Genomic DNA, 22,893 nt, shown 5'->3' with positions numbered 1-22,893 from the left:
TTTCGTGCTGTTACTCGGCATATTTTTGACGTTTGATGAATGAAGAAAGAATTCTTTACTTCGAAGTTGCATTTGTTTATCGTCGTGTTTAATAGAAACTACAAGATCATTTTTAATTAATAATGGCTCCTGTTGAGCAGGATGTTGAAATGAAAAACGTGGATAGTCCAGCGGCGGCAAGCGATGGTGATACTAACGAAGTAAAGAAAGATGCTGATGTTCTAACTGTTCAAGATTTAAGGGAACATGTCAGACAAATCGATAAAGCAGTGTCATCAAAAGAGCCCAGGTTTGCATTGCGAGTATTAAGATCTCTTCCAGGTACGAGAAGAAAGTTAAACGGAAACGTACTGCGAGCAATCATCAATCAGCTCTATCCAGTTGGCGCTGAGAAAGATACATTGATTTCCTTTGTTGAAAACCCACAACCTGGTGCTGTAGAGATCGAAGCACCACGGGCTAGAAGTGCATCTAAGCCTCCTGCACCCGAAGTTGATGTGTACATTCATCTTTTGGTATTAGTACGTTTGCTCGACACAAACAGGTTGGACGAAGCTACAGATTGCTCTCAGCAACTCATTTCTAAGGTTACAGCTCAAAACAGAAGAACACTTGATCTTATAGCAGCTAAATGCTATTTTTACCATTCCCGGGTGTTTGAGCTAAATAACAAACTAGACCTTATTAGGGGCCTACTTCATGCTCGCTTGCGAACCTCTACCTTACGTAACGACTATGAAGGTCAGGCTGTTCTTATAAATTGCCTTTTAAGGAATTATCTTCATTATGCTTTGTATGATCAAGCGGATAAGTTGGTCAGTAAATCTGTTTTCCCAGAAAATGCTAGCAACAATGAGTGGGCTCGTTTTCTTTACTATCTTGGCAGAATAAAAGCTGCTCGCCTTGAATACAGTGATGCTCATAAACATCTTGTCCAGGCTTTAAGGAAAGCTCCTCAAACTGCTGCTGTTGGTTTCCGTCAAACTGTACAAAAACTTGCTATTGTTGTTGAGTTGCTTCTAGGAGACATCCCTGAAAGAGCTATCTTTAGACAGGCACAACTAAGAAAAGCTTTGGCACCTTACTTCCAACTAACTCAAGCTGTAAGGTTGGGAAATTTACAAAGGTTTGGAGAAGTACTGGAGAACTACGGACCTCAGTTCCGTACAGACCATACATTCACTTTGATACTGAGATTGCGACAAAATGTTATTAAAACTGCAATTCGTTCTATTGGTCTGTCTTACTCGCGCATTTCACCCAAAGATATTGCACGTAAACTAGGTTTGGACTCTGCTGAAGATGCTGAGTTTATAGTGGCTAAAGCTATCAGAGATGGAGTTATTGAGGCAACCATTGACCCGGAAAAGGGTTATATGAGTAATAAGGAAAGTTCTGACTTATACTGCACCAGGGAGCCTCAATTGGCATTCCACCAGCGCATATCTTTCTGTCTGGAGCTACATAACCAGAGTGTAAAGGCAATGAGATATCCACCCAAATCTTATGGAAAGGAGTTGGAAAGTGCAGAAGAAAGAAGGGAGAGAGAGCAGCAAGATTTGGAGCTGGCCAAGGAAATGGCTGAAGAAGATGATGATGGTTTTCCTTGAATACTTCAAAAATAATTCTTTTATGTATTTTATGTAGTTTTCATTCATAATAAATTGTAATAACACTACATAATGTAATTGTTTTTCAACCCTCATAATTAAAATATTTTTGTTGAATGTAAACATTTAAATTCCTTAGTTTAAGATTTTTATAATTTTAAATTCTTAAAATTACACAGTTCAACTAGGTACTCATAACGAAAGCAAATTCAGTATGTCGATTTTCTGTTATACCTACTAAACCTATTTTGTAACATGATTTTTTACAATAAAAGTTCAATTTATTATGTATCAATCCATCCAAATTCTAGTTTTTCCTTCTTGATTTAGGACTGTTCTAATTTGTACATAAAATTACTTGAATACACTGTAATATATATTTATTATATATATTATATTTTATTTTCAATAAGAGAAAAGTTTATTTTATTATTTTCAAGAGTTTGCATACACACCGAATTATCATCTGTAATAATAAAACTATCTATGTGTTAAGTGTTGAGGCGCTAATAGTGGGTCCACATGAATGCGGCGCCAAGAGTTTACAAATCCCATTGGCGATCGACCACAGGGCACGAGAAAATCGGTTGAAAGCCAGCCGCCAAGACGTGAAGACGTTCTTTTATAATAAGCAATTGTAAATGCAATAAAGGGAAGGAAAATGCATAGACATTTATTACTACATTTTACAAGTCACACTTAAAATATGGGTGTAAAAAAAAGGAAATAAATGGACAAAGTATTGGTTACCTTTAAAGAAACAAAGATCTACGTATCTTTCCCTATCTTATTGACTTTCATTTTCAAACGTTATATAAGTTTTAACTTAATAAATTCACTATTAATCTGTTTAGAATATTTATTTGGGTCATTCATTTTGTACCCCAAAAACGTTCGAACATTCGTCTACACACTGCAGCAGTTTGTGCTTGATCAATAGTCTGTGCAAGCGCAAAAAAAGATGTTTGCAACGACTTTTTTAATACGAGATATAAATCACAGGTTATATATTTCCATAGATAACATAATACTATAACCATACTATATAAATAAACAGTTAACATATCCTTTCGCACCAATTTCCGTGTAACTCAAACTTCACTTCCACATGTACCGTTTGCGCAAACATGTATTTGTGCAATTTAAGTTTGTGCTGTGTGGACCCGCTAATTGCCTAGCAACAAAAAAATTTATTGAACAGTTATTGTGTTTGTTGTGTTGGAAAATATTTATTTTGAAGTAATTACAGTTCATTTAGTTTCTATTTATAATACCAAAATGGTTGAATTCACTTCATCTCAATTAGAAAAACTTGCAGAGCTTTTTAGGCCTCCAGAACCAGATGTACTCCAAGGAGAAGATCTATCTCCTACTGGTAACTTTTTCTCAAAAACCTTTACAAATTACTAATATAGTTTTAAAATACGTTATGATGGTAAAGTTTTTCCAATGTTGTTACTTCTTTACTTAGGTGCTTGAGAGGTATCGTTAATTTCTAATTCTTATTGCATTGTATAATATAATAACCCAATAACCTGTAGCGACATGGTTCTGAATCGCTCAAGCGAAATGTTCTCCTCTAGCCTCTGTAGCGGACATATATACATATAAATGCATATATAGTACTTTCCAACATCATTCAATAGGGGCCTTACAGGACGGCCAGTCGAGTAGACGGGTCGAGGATCCTCCTTTTTTCGATGGAGGAATTCCACCTTCCTTCCTCCACAAACCCAGCCGAGGTTATTCAAGCGCTAAGTTTTAATCTTTGTTTTCACACAGTCGTAGGGTTTTTTTTATTAATTGCTGTGCAAGTATAGAACATATTTTCAATCCATGTAAATACAACCGTATTTTTTGAATTTACCACGTTTTGTCAAAGTTTTTTGATATTTCCTAGCCTATCAAATAACATCATCCAGGGACAAAATTAATAAGCAAAATGATACGAAGGAAATGCCAAAAACAATTGAAGAGTTTGAAGCACAAGAAGCCGAGGAAGCAGAACAATTAGGTAGCGTTGGCGCTGGGATCGGAGAGAGAAAAGTACCAGCTTATACTATGAACTATCAGCAGTCTGTAACAGCGGAAGACGTTTTCCTGCAGGTAATAAATGTCACGTAGATATACCAAAGCAAATAATAGGAACAATTGAAGTTCAAAACGCGCCATTGTTTATCTTTATGACTTATATATTAGGCTGTTACACGATACAAACAAAGCCTTAAGCCTTAGTAAAGCCTAAAGCCTTAGTAGTAGTTAGTAGTTTAAAGAAGTAAATATTTCCATGTTTTTGAAACACAAGCAAATTTGAAAAAAAAATAACTTGGTATTAAGTAAGAAACTCCAATACCGCCAAGGTCACGGATAACACAATAATAATTTCATATTTATTTCAGATTGGTCCTAAAACCACCTCATCGGCGAGTTGTGAAAATTTAATTGTAAGAATAAAGATGCCGGGCGATAAAAAGGAGAATATCGATCTCTCTGTTGATACAACATGTGTTACTGTGAGCTCCTCGCAGTTTCACCTGCGGCTGCCTCTACCGCACGGCATCAACCCAGACATCTCTAAAGCAAACTGGGATGCATCGGAAGACACTTTAGTCTTAACTCTTAAATTGGACAGGGAATTTGATTTTGTTAATTTTTAATTGATCCTATTTGTCACACAAAAACTATATTTTAACGTGAATAACGTTATAATACAAATTGCTTATAATTAAGAGTTCTGAAAAAAAAAAACAAAAATTATGTAGTAATTTATGCCTAACGTGTAATTCCCGTTTCCCCTTGGGTATGTGCAGATACATTATGCATTTGTTACATTATCGATTTTCTTTAGAGATGAGAGAATTTTTGTTAGTTCGCACCGGGAATCGAACCCAGGATCCCTCGGTTCTACGCTCACGTGTTATGCACTGCACACGTAGTAACTATTAGTAATCTGTGATTATACCAATGAGCCTTACGTACCTACCAAAATAACCTAATTGGTTGAATAAATGTATTTCAAAGCAATAGTTGTTTAATTGGAAACACTAATTGTGAGTTGTGACTTGTATATCAGGTTAACTATTCTGTTGGTTATTGAGAATAATCACTGCTCAATCAAGCGTCAAGGCGCCAATTTATAAGAACACCGTGTCAAAGCTCTTTGTAATTAAATGATTTATAACGTGAGAATATCAATTTGATTGAAAGAAAATATTTATTTCAAGAACAAAAGAAAACATTTATTTCAAGCACAAAGCAAAAATAAAAATAATAATAAAAAAGAAAAAGATTTGTTCGGTAGGGCGTCCTTGAAAAAGGGAAGCCATGTCAGCTCAATCCGTACTGCAGTAATGCTCACACGGCGCTGGTTTACACTGGCCCCTAGCAGTTTTTTATTTGCACGTAGGTACTTTTTGGGCAAATAATTCTGACTAAATTCTCTTAGTAATGCTACATGTGTCGTCTAAGTGTTGTTTATCGATGGGTTCATTAGTTTCGGTTGGTCTAATCAACGTAATGAAAAAAGGATAAGGTGGCACCCATTTAATCAAATTCGAAGCGAGCAAAGTTCAGCGTTATTTTCAGGTAGTTGTAAATACATCTCTATAAACAATGGTATTTATTTGTAATTTTACGTTACGAATACTTATTGTTAACCATATTCTTAGTGGTATAGACTGCAGATATTTAAGAAAACAATTGCGCAAATTATTATTTAGCGGATAGTCAATGAGTGGTCACTCGTCGTTTGCCCATTTATTTCAATTCCTACTCTCGCGAGACATGGCCGGCACCGAGTCTAATTCGTAAATGATTAAATTAATTTAACTACGCGTAAAATATTAGTGTATAAATTGTTTACACACATGTTTTATTTTTTAATAAAAATGAATTTGTGAATACAATTGTCTCAAAGTGCGTTACTTTTATTGTTTTCCGTAAACAGCTGTACCTACATTTGTTTTTTTTTATGATTTTAAGGTAAGTACCCTTATCTTGTAAAATAATTCGTATGCTTGTTAATCAACATTTAGAATAATGAATCGGACACAAATTGCAAAAATGGTACTTAAATGTTTTTGTTTTTCATACATTATAAACCCAATAAAATACCATAAAAAAGCTACGTATGTATGACCGTAGCTTTAAAAATATTTTATGCATAAATATTTTAGGATAATCGATTTCTCAGAGACTTGATAAGTGTGAAGTTATTATAAATACCGACTTATTTATTTATTTCAAGAACTATAGTGTGGCAAGGATTTTTTTTTCATTAAAAAATTAAGAAAGGCACTAGTAGGTGCAACTAGGTGGGTCCTATAAGAAATGAATTAATACAATTTGGAATAATTAGACTATTATATGTAATCATTTTGTATGAATCATTTTAGTAATTAACTACTTATAATATTATTTGCATTTTCATCAATATACCTATCCTGTCTACTATTATGAATAACAACATACTGTGTAAATATTTGTTCTAACTAATAATACGTACTTATATTTGATATCTGAACTATTGTTTATCTTAACTCGAGAATAAAAGAGTGCTTTTCGTATGTTTGAGTGAGTAACCTGCTGTAATAGCTCCGTTTCGTGTCAGTTTGGTAGTATTATGAAGGTAGGACTTGCCTAATTAGTACCTATATTATTCCTTTTTGAGTGGAGTGTACTTATACTCATGCATGATTAAAATCATGCCTGTCTTACGAACTTAGTAATAGACTCAATACGAAAGATATATATGAAACTGTATAACCTTCGAACACATTTTTTAAATAATCGTTATGTTCAATACCTCTTCATCAAAACTATAAAATGTATATTCAACATAATATTGTGTTTCTATGTAAGCCTAACAAAACTAATAAAAGTTCTCTTCTAACAAAAGTTACTATATAACGTAATATTGGTTTCAAATGTGGGAAAAAATAAGTATACAGGGGTATGAGATATTACCATAAGATCAATATAGGACAAGCGTAAATACAGGTAAATATAATTTGACACATTGACAAATGTGGTCCTTACACTTGGACACTTAGAGGAAAGTTGTCAATGAAGACCCCGAGCATTATCATACTCCGCCTTGAAAATATCTTGCATTCGTAAAGAATAGTAAATAGCTTCAATAGTACGCATTTTTACCTGTGATCATGTCCATATTATCTGGACCTCAATCTAGAATGAAGCTCAAGGTATACTTACTAAAATATCATAATAATTGTTTCAGTAAAAACCATAACAAAAGAAGCAATTAAAGAAATACAATGATTGCTAGAAAATTATTATGGCTATATATATTTGTGATTAACTCGATTGTCGTTTTACAAAGTGTCAGGACATGGACGGATCAACGTAAGTGTTTTTCTTTTTTTTACATTTTACGGTTACGGTACGGGTGAAAGAAATTATGTAATAAGAACTTTGCTGTTGTTTTTTCGCGGTCGAGTATATTATCATATTTTCATATCGAGCATATTTACATTATATTAATATTATAGATAATAATATGATCAATAAGTGTAATAAGGTAGCTATTGAACGTAAAAAAAGAACTGAACAAGGCCTTAGCTCGCAGATACGCGTACTTACATAAGTACTAAAAAACTTAATATATTTTGTAAAATATGTATAATAGTTGTCTATAAAGGTTGAATAATTAAATTTCAGAACTGTTTCCCTCAAATAAAATTCCAGAGGATGGATTGAGTCCTCGCCGTTCTGTAGTTAGAAGAAAAATAGTGCTCTATCATAACTTTTTTCGAACAAAAGTAAGGCCGACAGCATCTAATATGCTTTTAATGGTAAGCGTATTTATTTTATTTTATTAATGTTTACTAGCTATAATGATCTACCATTTAACATAATTTCTTACAGTCGTGGCATCCCCTGGCAGCCCGTCAAGCTCAGAATTACGCTGAGCGATGTGTATTCCTGCAGCACAACGACGCTTCAGAGAATACTGTTCCATATTTAGGTTCTTGTGGACAAAACCTTTTTGTAGCATCACAAAAGACACCATGGTACGTTAATTCATTTAAAATTTATGCGTAGTTTTCTAATTAAGTTCAATTTGAGTTATTCGACATTATTTTCTTTATCATACACTTCTACTTTAATTTATTTCATTCTTAATATTAAAATAGTTTAAATTACGTACAATAATAACGCTATATCATACACTAAGGTTGTTATAAAATCACTTTAATTATAACACTTCCTTGCATGTCAGGGTCTTAGCTTTTTTGCAGTAATATAAATAAGATAATGAATGATTTGTTGTCTTATGGTCGAATAAGATGGTATGCGCTTACATTTTTTGCTGAATTGGCTTGTTTCCTCATCCGTTCGTTGTACAATGTATGCTGCCTTACAGTCACGATCTTAACCTCCACATTGTCAGATAATAGGAAATTCGTGAACATCTAATTACAGATTTCACAGACTGACATGGTATATAATGACGCCCTTTGTGTCTAAGCTTAGAATGAAATGTATACTTGAAAAATCCTTAATTATTATTGTAGATATATTGAATCTGCGAACAAGTAATAATGTTGTTTATGAATATTAAATACGCACTTAAAATTGTCATGTAATTTAAATGCCTTTATTAAATTAGTTGAGACTGTAATATGTTAAGCCATTTTTGGACTTATATCCTATCCTACTAATATTATAAATGCGAAAGTTTGTAAGGATGTGTGTGTGTTTGTTGCTTTTTCACGCATAAACTACTGAACCGATTGCAATGAAATTTGGTACGTAGACAGCTGGACAACTGGAATAACATATAAGCAAGTTTTTATCACGATATTCCTACGGGATACGGACTTACGCGGGTGAAACCGCGGGGCGCAGCTAGTAGCTTATATAATTACGCTATGCAAGTATGTCATAGCGAATTTGTGTAGGCATGAAATAGATGAGGGTGGTATTATGTATCCTGAGTAATATTTACTAACTATTGTGGTTGAATGTAACTGTAGATAGGTACAGTCTGTTACTAAAGTTAAAACCATCGTCTATAAAGTACTTTATCTATAGTTATATATCCTTATAATATTCCGGTACCGAGCTTTTATAACATACCTCACCTCCATTGTCACAATACTCGGAATTGAAATAAAATATTCACTTTGTTGCAGTACGAAACTATTGTCTGGGAATGTTTTGTAAACAATTAGATATTTTACAATTAACTAGGTATGTCAGGATTATAAATTGTGCTACCTCTTTCCTAATAGTCTGTTATATATCAGTTTTTGGATTGCCAAAAATACCTACTATCAATTTCCTTCTGGCTAATTAGTGTAGTTGAAACCCCATTCTGGTTATATTCGTAGGTACTTGGTCATACTGACTCAATATATCACCTTTGATGACAACTTAAACCTTGTTTACAAAATAAGAAAATCTTATATTTAAAATTAATCCATAAGGCCTAATAAAAAAATATTTGTGAAAATAATACACTAAAAATTAATCTATTTTCAGGTTTTTCGCAATCAAAACATGGTTTTTAGAATATCAAAATTTCACATATGGGGCGCCAGTGCGAAATCTTAAAGCAGTTGGGCATTACACTCAAATGGTTTGGGCCACAAGTCACAAAGTTGGTTGCGGAGTCGCACATTGCCCTGGTGGCCCTTGGGGCCACTTTTATAACTACGTGTGTCACTATTGCCCGGCGTAAGTATCAGATACGTTTATTTTGATTTAAAGTCTTCTTTTAATTTTTAGTTTTATAGCATTGAAATGAATGAATAGAAATTTTTTTTTACTGTGGCGGGATCACGGGTGGCCGAGAGGCTAGGCGTTGCTACGGTTAGGCAAGAAACGCGGGTCCCGCCTCGTGATCAAATTTTTTCTATTCTTTCATAATATCTATTTAGTGTCTTTTTAAGGATATTTATTCTTTTTCTTTTCAAAGAAAATTTTATTATAAACCGTTGATTAATGAACTCGTTCAATTGCGAAGTTAGTTATATTAATTCACACACAATAGTTAGATATCAGATAAGGGCATAATTTACAGATAGAAAAATTAAATAGCATAATCATAAAAATTCAAATTCTTAAAAAATAATTAATACTATGAAGTTACTTTTTGAGATTTGAGCTTTGATGAATAATCTTATAAACTTTCACAATAAATGAGTAATTGTGGTTAAAATGTATTATGCAAACCTTTTGCGACGAATGCCTATTCATACAAATTATTATTTGTTGCATTGTTTCTGAACTTTAAATACCTATTATGATATCAATAACATTAAAGCCCATCTATTGATATAATAAAATTTGCCATCTTGTTTTACCGGTAGGTACATTTAGTACGTACAATTATATTTCAATCAATATTAATGATATTTCAATATTATATTTATTTTATTAGATAAATGGGTAGACTGTAATATAAATAAATGTACACGTAAAATAAATAACTTTACAACCGACTTCATAAGAGGGCGATGTTCTCAATTCGATTGCATTTTTTTGGGTTTTCCCCACAACTTTCGACTGGGTGAACCGATTTTGATGATCTTTTTACGAGCGTTCCTGTATTCGATTAATTATTATTCTGTTGAAAATGTAGACTTATTATGCAAGGATTAGTCACCAACTTGCCCCTAAAACCAATCAGTGAATCAGATAAACGTTATAATATATCTGCCCCATACTCCACAAGAGAACAAGGGACGTCGCTATGATATGCTGAGTCGAGAAAAGTCTTAGAAACAGGTCACTCCTTTTACTAATAGTTTGTCATTGCCTAATGGTATCGGTGTTCTTTCTCCTCTATATTTTATGTCTTTCAGCATCCACTTTTTATTGTTCGAAGTCTTTTATATCATCTATATTTTAATTCATTTGAAAGCCGTGATTGCCTGTATTGTATATCAGGCGTTTAATTTTACTTACATTTCAGTGCTGTTCGATCTATGCCTTGGCCGCTAGCAAGATATTAATAAAATGTTTCTCTTTCACATTTATACATTAAATTTCTATTTATCTGTTACTAAAATATATAAGTATTTTTCCGTAACCAGACTAGTAGGTAGCTATAAAATATGCTTGTTTGAATTCTAATGGTTTTTTAGCATAATGATAGATCTATATACATTGCGTTTTTTATGGCATCTTTACATGGAATATTAATACTATGAATGCAAATAGTTGTAATTATTATTAGTATGAAACTTAGATATTCTGAATGCGTTTTCTTTACCATGTTGCGTCTAGATACCTGTTTCGCGGGTAGGTATATATGTTTAAAAGTTAGCAAATACTTACAATTAAGTATGTAAGTATATTTAAGTTCAATTTACCCACTGGCATACCGTGACTATTCGCTTGGAACACTCCAACTAAATAAATATTAATAATGCATTTATAAATCATAAAGTAAATTGTGCATTAGAAAAATATTATTGGGTAGATACACTAACAGATACAGTCCTTAACATCACGGTTATGTGCTTCAATTTGCTATGAAGCTTACACGTTCAGATGCGATCTTGGTAACTGTGAGCATTTATTAAGATAATGGTTTGCGAGAAAATCTTTACGACTATTATTCAAGTCACGATGTCAATAAATGCTTGCTAAGCTGATGTGATGTGATGTATGTCGTTAGCAGACTAACTTTGCCCTAAATCTCAAACGATATGCGAAATTAATGTACATGTGACTATAGTAACTACATGCACTTAATTTTTCAGTTATATCAGGATAAAATTTACGTATTTATACAGGTTAATTAATTACCTTTAAAAATTGGATGTTTACAAAAAAAATGTAATCATGAGTACGAGCGCTATTCTACATACATATCAAAATTTTAAATATATATTAAAGTTAGGTTCCTGTACATAAAACGTTTAAGATTGGACTGATGGTTCAAAATTAGCAATAAAACGTAAGCCATGATTTTAATCCGGCTGAATGTAAATCAGTTAAAGAGTAACACGCACGGAAGACGTGGATCTACTATTTGAAAATTATTACATGATGAAAATTCTGTTTCTAGTGTTTCGAAAAATAATGTTTGTTATTTATTGAAATAATGATATCCTGAATCGTAACGGTAATTTCCAGTTTGTTTGTATGTAATAATAATTGTTTTTTCCAAAAAAAAGGGAAATCATCCCCCTTGGTAGGAGGTTGGTTTACACTCCAAATTCTAACACGCGACTACATGTAAATAATATCCTACCCTATATGTCGTGATACGAGTATATATTATACGAGTATATATACAAGAGAAAACACGACAATCGGTTGAAAATCCATGGAGTTATTGAGTAACAAAACAAGAAAAAATACGTAAATGTGAGGTGCTTCTTCGTTTTAGGAATGTCAGTTGAAAATGCAATAATTCGTGGTATATTATAATAACGAAAATGATTTTTCAAAAGATTGTTTTTTTCAGAGGCAACATTAACAGTATCATTCAATACCCCTACAAGATCGGTAAGCCTTGCGAAGATTGTCCAGGGAGCTGTGTATCAGATTCTCTGTGCACTAACTCCTGTCCTGTCAAAGATTATTTCTCGAACTGTAAAGAACTCGTCGGACTTGCTGATGTGTGCCAACAAGGTACCTGCAACGCGACGTGCACTTGTGGCAGTAAGAGAATACATAGGAACCACCCTTGGTAGTAGAATTACCAGGACAATTGTAAAGTTTATATTCGGTTCGTTAGCTTTAAGATCCATGTACAAACTTATATATTAGCTATAGTGTTTATTACTTATTGATTGAATATATTAATAAATGTACTTTATTACATATTGAGTTTTCATATATTTTAAGATTTCTCATTTATCATGTGTATTATTAGAAAATTCATTGACCACCTTCGAAATTAAATGTGTAACTCTGTTGCAATTTGTAGTCTCGTACCTCGGTGCAGCAATATTAAATTATTAAGAAATTATTGGAGTATTTGACATAATTTCAATCAGTTAGGATGGAGCATTGATCAGCCATTATTTTCAATTTGATTTGGGGACTTGTATTTAAACTGGAAGATCGTCGATAGATATACTTAAGTACTCGAGATTTTTCGAATTTCATTGCATCATTTTACTTTTAAAATGTGAACCGTTACATTTCTTTAGTGACGCAACATTCAGTCCTGCATAAAAATAATAAAGGGATCATGGTCCTCGTATACAACAGGTGAGTCAGCAGGTGGGGTGCCTGTCGACGCGGAACCAACACTGCTTACTTTACCTAAATACCCGACCCATTTCACTATTGTCATATTATGTACTTAAATACGTTATATGAGAATACATTTTTCTTAAAAGGATGGACAACCACTTACTTAAAGTGCCAGCACGAATTACTTACTATTCGGCTTGCATGGTTGAATCATTTTGCATACAGTATTCCCGAGTGACCGAACGACATGTTTCCCACCCCCACCTTGCTCGACCTAATTATAATGCAGCGGCGGACTCCGGTCTGCGGGCCGACATTACGGCAGTGGCCTCCGCGCTTCACGTCCATCTGCCGCGCCATGGTCTGCGACGATGGGCTTCACGGCTCATCGCCTACACTCCCGCGCAAGTCGCTTCGGAGACTTGCATCCACGAGGGGTTTCAAAACACACTCGGACTATACCTGGATACGTGTATTTGAGGGTCTCGAACCGTTCGCAGTAGACGCTCCAAGTAAATTAGTGAGGGTGTCTACCAATACCAGTGTGGAAGAAGTTAATAAGAAACTGGGCTTTAGTGAAGAATTAACGCTATGGTTACAAATTGGTGGTGAAAAGTCGAAACGTTTAGAATTAAATGAGTGTCCATTAAAAATTCAAGAGGTGTTTATAACAAATCTTGGATGGAGATCAGAAGCACGTCGGTTACGGTTTGCTGTGGATCCTGAAATGAGACACAGCATGCGTTGGTGTGCCGGCCCAGCCGCTCGTTCAAGTGGAATGTTTCAATCTGGTACTGTGCATGTTCTTAAAGGTCACGTTTTTCCACAATGGAAACCACGTCCAGCGCAAATAGTTGGATCACAATTGCATATTTTTGGTAAGTATTTATATGGTCTATCTATCCTTATCCAAATATATAAGATTTGGGTCTTGAAGAAGTTATTAACCTGTTTATTTTTAGGGACGTCATGGGAAATGATCGAAATGAGTGGTGGCAGCATTGAATTTTGTCATCCTAAAGCACAGAGATTAGTAATATGCATTAAGCCTCGTTGCCAAGGTAGCAATTTGGTTGATGGAGGAACAAATCATTTATTCCTCGGATTTAGCACCGTATGGGAGAGAAATATGTGGTTCTGTTGGTTAAAAGAGGTATGTACCCAATGAAAATATGTTTTACAGTTGTCCATATACTCAACATAAATTCATGAATAAATAAGCAGCACATGTGTTATCGCACATTAATTTGTCGCCTAATTCATTCGTGTTCTATAAAAGTAAAACTTTCATTAAGCAAAAGAAGGGGAAAGGTGTATAATGAGTTACTACTCTCGCTAATCTTATGTAACTTATATAAACTAAATACATATATTTCAATAACATTTACCGTACATAACAATTTAAGATAACTTAGAAGTTTTATATAAACTAAATGCATTATTCATATAAACGTCTCATTTTTTATCGAATCTTTTTGAACTGGTTAGAATATGAAAGCCAACAAGGCAAGCAGGTAGGTTTGTTTATTTCAGTTATTTGCATTTCATTTTGGGTCACAGTATGGGGCAGGAGTGGATGATTCGGAATATGATTCCGGTACACTTCTCAAACTAACGAACCATCCGCATCGTTTACAAATTACCTACTAGAAATCTTTTCAGTTACCGAGTTTTTGATATTTATGTGTTTATTTGCTTAGGGCTGTGCATACGAGATTTTAATCATAAAAATTCATAATCGATAATGTCAAATTTTCCACAATAATGCTAAATATTGCTTTTTATAACTGCGATTACAGCAAAGAAAATAATTACTTGACCCTAGTATGTAGACGGTGTTTCCATTATATCCTTATTTACAATCCGTCAAATTGGGTTAACTCCTTGGTCTCATCCAATTAAAAAGAAAACGTAACCACTTAAAAATGATATGACTCCTCACGAACCTCGATACATAAAACATTGCGTGTGCATTACCCTGTAAGATATGTCACGCTCGAGATAAAGCATACGCAGTAAGCGGGGCAGGCGGCTCACACCAAGAGCAGTCAAAACGGTCCTTAGCATTAACTTAGACGTGCTTTTTTCTACCGGCGAATCGAATCGCGTATTTTTCATACACACGAATTCGACGACGTGCAAAAAATCCACCTTTGAAGTGATTCCCACTGGCGCGTAAAAAATCAAAAATAGAATGTCCGAAGAACTGCACAAGGCCACTCATAAGTCACATATCAAGCAAGCACAGCCGTGACCGGAATAACAAAAACGGATAGGAGTTATTAGATAGTCTTTGGGAATAACAATGGTTTTGAGTTCGATGGCCTCAATGTATTTACGCTTAAAGCTGTACAATCTTACCACAAATGTGGCTGAAATGTAAAATTTGAATATCGTCTATAACTTAATCAAAATGATAGCCGAGGAAGAAGAGTTTGATAGTCTGGATGTGTTTTGTCAGCAAAGTGAAGATGTTTTCTTGGATAGTCTGGAACCTTCTATTTACAAGGAGAAATATATTACGGTGCGGTAAAAAGTTTACTAACGAAACCGTAAATATACGTTTATTTAATATTATTCATAGTGTTTATTAAATTTACATAGTAGGCAAATTGATGCACATTCACTTGTGTACATTAAACGGGCGGGGTACCATTTGATATCATTTTGCTTATACTTTATTCATGAAAAGATTATAGAAGAGTAATAAAAACTATTTAAATAGACTTGGAGATATGTTTCGTATTGTGTTATATCTTTACATTGATTTTATTCCATTTTAATTCATTCACGTAAAACTATTTGTTCGCTTAAAGTTTGCTGAATAAGTTGTTTTATTTCAGTTTTAAAATACCCATCACATTACAGGCTACACAAAGCACACAACCTCCAAATGTTTTGGATCTCAGTGGCGGTGGCAAATCGTGTCTAGGAAGAGCTCTAGCGCAGCACAGTTCTGAAGGATTTGCTCTTCGGGTTTTGCGCATGCGCGGGAATAGCTTACACTGCCTGCCACCACAGACTTGCTCACTGCAGGCACTGACGCACCTTGATATAAGTGATAACAAGATAACAGAGTTACCGAATGAAATATGTCGACTGTCACAGTAAGTTTTCATTCTTGGTGTTATTTTGGGTTATTGTTTCTTGCTTTGCTTTATTATTTTTCAATACGGAAATTCAATGACTGCTATGTCCTCCGAAAATAGATTAGAGAACTAAAGAAACTATTTCTGTCATCCATTAGGGCTGAGAGTTAGTGGATCAGAAAGCATAGCACAAAAAGTAGATAGTTAAGGTTATCATTGGATAAATTTTTGTAGCAACTTCAACTTTGAGACACGTTTTTCTATATTCAATTATTCTTCTTTCACTATTCGAGTTCCAAAATCCTTTTTAAAGAGCTCTTTCCTAGTATTCAGGTTACTGTGCTATTTACTAATAATGTTTCTGAATATTTATATTATGTAAATAGATATATTTTTATGTATATTGTAATATCAGTATTATATATATATATATATATATATATATATATATATATCAATATTTTTGTATCAGTCTTCCTGTATTTTGCGTTCTGTATCTATTTTTAATTTTTTTTTATTGTATCTTTGCGTTAATCCGTCGTTCTATATTTCCTCTCATTAACAACACCAACACTGCAATAAATAAAATAAACTCCCCATGAAAGAAATCCTACTAATATTATAAATGCTAAAGTAGCCCTGTCTGTCCGTCTCTTCTTTACGCTTTTAGTCACGGGTAAAAACCCGGGACTGTCTGTAGTTTCTTTTGTGCGGGTGGATCCATGGGCGGATAGCTAGTTTATCACAAAAGCAAGCATTATTGATTTATTATACATGTGGAATATTCTAGTAGACGGTAACATACGCCGCCGTACATAGCTATTATGTATTCTGTTCCTTAACGCTCGGTCAGCGGAGCGTAGCACTTACCTCTCGTGGTAATCTGTGAGTCGTTCGAACGTTCTTATAAATGCAAAATTGAATGGTATCTATGCCATTGATGTTGACAATAAGGGTACCTTGCCACAGAATACGATACGGGACTACGATAGATATCAATATCTTTATAGATTATTTTGATTGAAAAGTATTGACTTTGTGTCGCCTGGTAGCTTAATTGAAATTATTGTCATTTATCAGACTGTCTTAAAAGTCGCTTCCGTTAAAAATTGCTGAAAATCGCAATATCTCCAAAGGTTTATAGGTCAGTAGGTATCATAAGCGTCCGTAATCTTACATCACGAACAGTAAACGCTTACAAGATGTTAATTGACGGCATCATTTCCGTTGTGTGCCAATTTTTTATGTGAGTGCCCGTGCGTCGGGGACTAGGCTATCTTAATCAATGCAGCGAGGCGAAGAGTTACGTTCACTTGCCACTCGCGCAACCCCTCTCATTGATGTCCTTGTTTACGTTTATTTAACAGTTATTATCATTGGTATCAGCAGTTGCATTATTGTTATTAGAGCAATCTGAGTATCAACAGTTCGTTGTATCATTTTTGTTTAAAAAGAACGATCTCGATGTATATCGGATGATGACATTAGATACAGATTAAAAAAAAATCTTATTTTATTAAATTATATGTACTAGGGTTAAATATTAGATTGTTATACAAATAATGGGAATTTAGAATAGCTTTACTCGAACTTTAATTCCTCCTTTCTTAATTTCATTCATTACCGTTGCGCTCTTGCATAAAATTTCCGTTAAAAGAATATTGCTAAAACAGTTAAATTAATTTATAAAACGTTTAAATCACCCCAGTTAATTAAATAAAATGGTGATAATTAATAAACGTATTAATTTATACATACAATAATTAATATATAGTAGATGCAATATGAGACTTTGGTTATCTTTTCTAATATATTTGTCGAATTATCATCAGAATAATTTATTATAAATATTTGATTAAGATGATGTGAAATATTAGAAAAGCCATTGGATTTGCGTTAGATACATACAAAGTAGTTTACTCTATGTTTTGCTGTTTTGCGAATCACTCATAGCACCAACTTTAAGTATTCAGTTGTAATCTACGAATACCTTCATGTAGGTATTTAATGGGTAGCCAAGTATTCTAAGTTTTAAATGACGAATCAGTATGAGTATTAACATGATTCTTATATGAAGTGAATAGTGGTGAAGAATACACTTTTCTTTTTTATACCACACATTGAAAAACACATACAATTAAGAAAAATATACTACAAAGGAATATTAATAACTAACTGCGCCCCGCGGTTTCACCCGCGTAAGTCCGTATCCCGTAGGAATATCGGGATAAAAAGTTGCCTTTATGTTATTCCAGTTGTCCAGCTGTCTACGTACCAAATTTCATTGCAATCGGTTCAGTAGATTTTGCGTGAAAGAGTAACACACACATCCTTACAAACTTTCGCATTTATGATATTAGTAGGAAGTAGGATAAGATAGTAGGATATAATATTAGAAGGATAGGATAAGACAAAGTTTACATTTCGGTGATTCTGCTTCATTGTTTGCATTACTTCAAACTCAAGCTCAAACTCAATCATTTATTTATTCAAATACGTCTTCTTTTGAATCGTTATAGCGTAGTTTTTCCATCTACCACCGGTTAGGAAAGGCGTGAATACAGAGAAATGCCGCAATGAAACTTTGTAGTTGCTGTACTTCTATTGCAAAATATTATCTCTATATATGTAAAATTCTGTGTCACAATTTTAGTTACCGTATTCCTGCGAAAACGCTGGATCGATTTTTATGAAATTTGTGTGTATTCCGGTAGGTCTGAGAATCGGATATTCTACATCTATTTTTCATATCGCTGAATGAGGCAGAACAGCATTTGTCGGTTCAGCTAGTTTTGTATATTTTATATAATCTGCATATAAGGATTCTTAAAGCATTTTAAGCTGTATATAAAGGTAGTTAACCTTTTAGTAATATTTATCATAAATGCACAAAAAATTAGAGGAACCGGTTGCATAAGTAGGGAAACGAACATGATCAATTGCATTGAATCATAGATAAGCAATACTACAATGAGTGTAATGTAACATCGATTGTGTATCCCGGTATTGCGTTTTATTACCAAAGACATGTGGGCAGTGGGGCGGCGCGGCGCACGCGCAACCTGTGGTCAGTCTTGCCGCCTTCTTATATCGTGAACGCTGTTTTTCATACGTAACTAAAGTTCATAGTGTTACCTTATTTAATTTGTGAAATTCTTATTTTAATATTAAAATAGGCGCAGTAAAAGTGAAGGTTTTGTGCGTAAAGGTATTGTTATAAATATTCATATTTTTATGTTTTAAAACATGTAGTGTTAATATGTTTTATTCGGTGATATTATTTTCACGAATGTCTATCATGTTATGTTATGTTATTATTTATAATTTTTTTGTGTTCGCTTAGATAAATTTCACAAGGTTTTGCACACAACTTCACGATGCGTTCACATTAGTAGGTAAATAGATCCATCTAATATCTCAAATGAAGAAAATATTTTCAGAAATAATCGGTGAAAGCTGTATTCAATTTGTCTGAGTAATATTTTACGTGAAGCTTCCTCAAATGCACCGATAGACGAGGAGAAAAAAAACTTGTTGTTTAGACGATTTAAAAGTCTAGTATTAATCGTATTAGTTTTTTTGCAATATCTATAATATACGTATATCAATCAACCATCAATCTATTTATACTTTGTATTGTATTAACTCTATTATAGTAAGGTTTTTACATTGAGTGTTTCATTTTTTTTTCATCACGTTTCCTTTCTATCTAATTCAACAAAATAATTATGATCGTGGCATTGATGGTGGAATCGAAAAGTGTTTGAAGTATCTACATTTTCTAAACTAATAATGTAAAGTACGTACAATAAGACTAAAATAAAAATGTTTATCAAGAAGAGTTTTAATGTGATTTCTATAGAGCTTTATAATATACTATTCATATAGATCTCGAATGTTGTGAGGTCAATTAAAATCTTAATTTCTTTATTCACGGTTAATGACTTTCTAGACCAAATAAGCATATGTGGCCTCTCTAAACGAAAACTGTATTTATTTGTACATGGCCTTTTTATTTAATAATGATTCGCTTGTGCGTAGTTATTATATCAGATATCGATATACAATTTATTCGATTGTTAAAAAACTACATACCCAATTTGAATACAATAATTTACATGTTTAAATTAATTATATATTCATAATCGAATAAATATCTTGTATTTATAATCAAAACAAGTTACATAATAATTGGTTTTAATGATAATGTACGTAGCTCGTCCTGCATAACAAGCAAAAAAGTCTTCCTTGATATATGTAAAGTACGAAATTCGATATGACTTATTAATTTACATTCATTGTTGATTCATAAATCATATCGAATAACTTTGCACACCTACATTTTTCAACACTATTTAAATTATGCGTTTGTTGTAGTGAGTTCATGGATGTCAGTTCCTTAATAAACTGAAGTCATCTTCATATTATTAAAAATTGAAATTATGGAAATTGTTGAATAGATAATCTAATTATAATTTATGGGTTTCGTACACAAACGATCAAACTGGACCCTATTGACTATTATTGAGACTTCTCTGACCGTCTGTCTGTCTGTCCGTCCGTCTGTCACCAGGCTATATCTAATGAAGCGTGATAGGTAGACAGTTGAAACTTTTGAAACCTGAGTGACCAATTTTTTTTGCTTGTTTGCACGGAACGTAAGTGTCATAACACCGACTCGCACTTGACTAATTTTATATTTGAATCATTGATAACTGTGCTCACATCTAATATTAAGTATCAATTATTAAATTTAATTATGTGAAATAGAAATATATCATCTGTGATGCAGGTAACAAAATTGAATAAAATTTTCAATTCTTACAGACTCGAAGAACTCCAAGCTAGCGACAATGAATTGAAGTCATTGGATTGCGTTCTACGACTTCCCCGATTAAGAATAATTGTAGCCGCACGAAATATGATTACTAATTTTGGGGTAACGTTTTATTGCTTTTTATTTAATAATTCTATAAGAATTCGTAACATTGAATTAATACTTAAAAGTTTGTGCTAAAAAACTAAACTATATGTTTTCGAAACTAGTATAAATTTTAAAATTTGAATTGTCCAGGCTATTAAGTATTAAATACTTGGGCCTCGTCATTTATACGAAAATCTATCATGTAATAACGTTTTCTCCATTATTTGTATATATTACAATGTCCTTACCGCAATTTATAGGTGGTATGTGGAATTTGATAAGCGCAAAAAGGATGTAATTATTAACGCTATCTCAATTGTTTTGTATGTTTTCAATTGTTTTTGAAGCCATAAAATGTTGATTGAAGATTGATCAACGCGATAGTTGTAAATACCTTCAGAATTTCCGTAATGTTTGAGGTCTGGTGTTATTCTATCTCAGGGGCGAGGACACGCTAACCTAACTTTAACGTTAAATGTTAAATTATAACTAAGTAGGTACTTAAAATCATAATAATAGTTTTTATACAACGACTTTTAATTTGAAGTTTTGTAGCATTAAAATGCTTATAAATATCTGAAAAAAAAAATTAAGTAGCCCTGAGGCGGGAGTCGAGAAGGTTTGAATATTTAAAAACTATTTTCTTAAAAAAAAATTCTTGAACATTCAGATAACTAACACAAGGACGAGTACGGGAGATGAAAATAAATGTGACCACAGAGCACCACTCACAAATGTCGATCTTCGCCATAACAGACTGAAAGGCAGTGTTATTTTGGGAAATTATGAGGTTTGTAGCTTTATTTAATTAATTCAATTTTATTTAATTCAATAGTCATAGATATAATATACATATTTAATATACTTTGGCATATTCAATAATATAAGTATTTGATTCAAACTATTACTTTAGTCTTCAGAAAAATGAGGTGTTAAATGTTCTACTTGTGTATATAAAAGAACACGATGATATTTTATATTTTCCTGCTAAATCCCTACCTCGACGTTCGGGTAACTAACCAATTACAATTCTTGTCAAAGAAGGTTACCGACCTTTGATGTACACTCCAAAATGTGATCAAATAACAACTATTTTCTATCAATCGCTAAAATAATCATGTTAAAGGATTGAAAACCTTCGGAGTGATCGAGAAAGAAAACCAAAAAAAAAAACTGTATTTTAGAACTTGATAGAAGATATTTTTCTTGTCCTGTTTCCATCCGGAAATAATTTTAGACTGTTATTAATATTATCTGCTTAACTTTGATATTGTATACAATATTTCACCGTCAAATTATGTAATTTGAAGTCTATGATAATTAATAAATAATTTCCTCTACTATTTCCAGCATTTGGTGACGCTGGACGTATCGTACAATGCGGTAGAGGTACTAGTATTGTCATCCTTACGCGGTCTACGGGAACTTTATGCGTCTCACAATGCAATTCAGCACATGGCTTTGCACGGTGCATCACTACGGGTTTTAAAAGCGCCATTTAATCGTGAGTTGAAATTTTCATATTGCTATCTTAACTGTATGTGGGAGTCGAGCACGCTTCGGCACGAATTGGCCCAGCTCGCACTGGGAAAGTACCACACCCCCACAGAAAACCGGCGTGAAATAGCATACTGCTGTGTTTAGTTCGGTGAGTGAGTGGGGGAGCCGGAGGCCCACAACCTTTTACTTACCTGTCCAGTCCTTTCGTTTATTCCTCTCGTCAATCCTTTCTTCATCCCTCTCCAATTTGAGGTCGGCATTACCATTTGTAGAGGCGTAAGGTCTGCAATCGAACTAACGCCTCTACAAATGTGCTTTGGCGGTGGTAGCGCTTACCATCAGGCGACCCACCAGCTCCATTGCCGACGATGACATAAAAAAGTAACATTTCATAATTGTTCTATATGGCGTTGTCTAGCTTTTATTTCATTCTGATTTGTTTTGCGATAAAAATCCGAATTGAATATGGAGGTATGTCTAGGAGATTCTAACCTTAATAGATGCTGGAAACCGTCATATACCTAGTCTTGCCATAAATATTGTAATAAAGAAAAAAGAAAATTGTTAACTGCAAATAACATTTATTACT

The 22,893-nt window shown here is 33.4% G+C and overlaps 4 protein-coding genes across 6 annotated transcripts in view; all 4 read left to right on the top strand.

Moving 5' to 3' along the window:
• Window positions 1–8: 8 nt before the first annotated feature.
• LOC119840343 (probable 26S proteasome non-ATPase regulatory subunit 3) lies at window positions 9–1,678 on the top strand. Its single transcript, XM_038366914.1, has one exon. It carries the CDS (start codon window positions 123–125, stop codon window positions 1,608–1,610), a length of 1,488 nt encoding a protein of 495 aa, XP_038222842.1. The 5' UTR covers window positions 9–122; the 3' UTR covers window positions 1,611–1,678.
• Window positions 1,679–2,795: 1,117 nt separating this feature from the next.
• On the top strand, window positions 2,796–4,620 carry LOC119829741 (dynein assembly factor 6, axonemal). The gene is made up of 3 exons (XM_038352399.1): window positions 2,796–2,985; window positions 3,511–3,716; window positions 4,010–4,620. The coding sequence occupies exons 1-3, from the start codon at window positions 2,889–2,891 to the stop codon at window positions 4,265–4,267; spliced, it is 561 nt and encodes a 186-aa protein (XP_038208327.1). The 5' UTR covers window positions 2,796–2,888; the 3' UTR covers window positions 4,268–4,620.
• Window positions 4,621–4,978: 358 nt separating this feature from the next.
• On the top strand, window positions 4,979–12,413 carry LOC119828742 (cysteine-rich venom protein LEI1-like). Of its 2 annotated transcripts, none has more exons than XM_038350996.1 (6): window positions 4,979–5,195; window positions 6,850–6,974; window positions 7,290–7,423; window positions 7,497–7,642; window positions 9,117–9,311; window positions 12,055–12,413. In XM_038350996.1, exons 2-6 carry the CDS (start codon window positions 6,887–6,889, stop codon window positions 12,281–12,283), a joined length of 792 nt encoding a protein of 263 aa, XP_038206924.1. In that variant the 5' UTR covers window positions 4,979–5,195; window positions 6,850–6,886; the 3' UTR covers window positions 12,284–12,413. The 2 variants fall into 2 exon arrangements, with proteins under 2 accessions (XP_038206924.1, XP_038206916.1); XM_038350988.1 differs by lacking the exon at window positions 4,979–5,195 and adding an exon at window positions 5,381–5,591.
• A 682-nt stretch (window positions 12,414–13,095) lies between these two features.
• LOC119828354 (protein phosphatase PHLPP-like protein) overlaps window positions 13,096–22,893 on the top strand; it is a 13,784-nt gene continuing 3,986 nt past the window's right edge. The window contains exons 1-6 of one of the 2 annotated variants that reach the window (XM_038350485.1): window positions 13,096–13,669; window positions 13,754–13,944; window positions 15,660–15,898; window positions 20,708–20,819; window positions 21,475–21,594; window positions 22,155–22,308. In XM_038350485.1, coding sequence (XP_038206413.1) covers window positions 13,150–13,669; window positions 13,754–13,944; window positions 15,660–15,898; window positions 20,708–20,819; window positions 21,475–21,594; window positions 22,155–22,308 — 1,336 coding nt within the window. In that variant the 5' untranslated portion in view covers window positions 13,096–13,149. Of the gene's footprint in view, window positions 13,670–13,753; window positions 13,945–14,816; window positions 15,316–15,659; window positions 15,899–20,707; window positions 20,820–21,474; window positions 21,595–22,154; window positions 22,309–22,893 lie in introns of those variants that run through there. The other variant, XM_038350494.1, reaches the window with a different exon arrangement.

The sequence above is a fragment of the Zerene cesonia genome, chromosome 1 (genome assembly GCF_012273895.1).
Source record: "Zerene cesonia ecotype Mississippi chromosome 1, Zerene_cesonia_1.1, whole genome shotgun sequence".
NCBI classification, from domain to species: Eukaryota; Metazoa; Arthropoda; class Insecta; order Lepidoptera; family Pieridae; genus Zerene; species Zerene cesonia.
The sequence above is the reverse complement of the archived record's forward strand: the minus strand, read 5'-3'. Positions and strand labels throughout refer to the sequence as shown.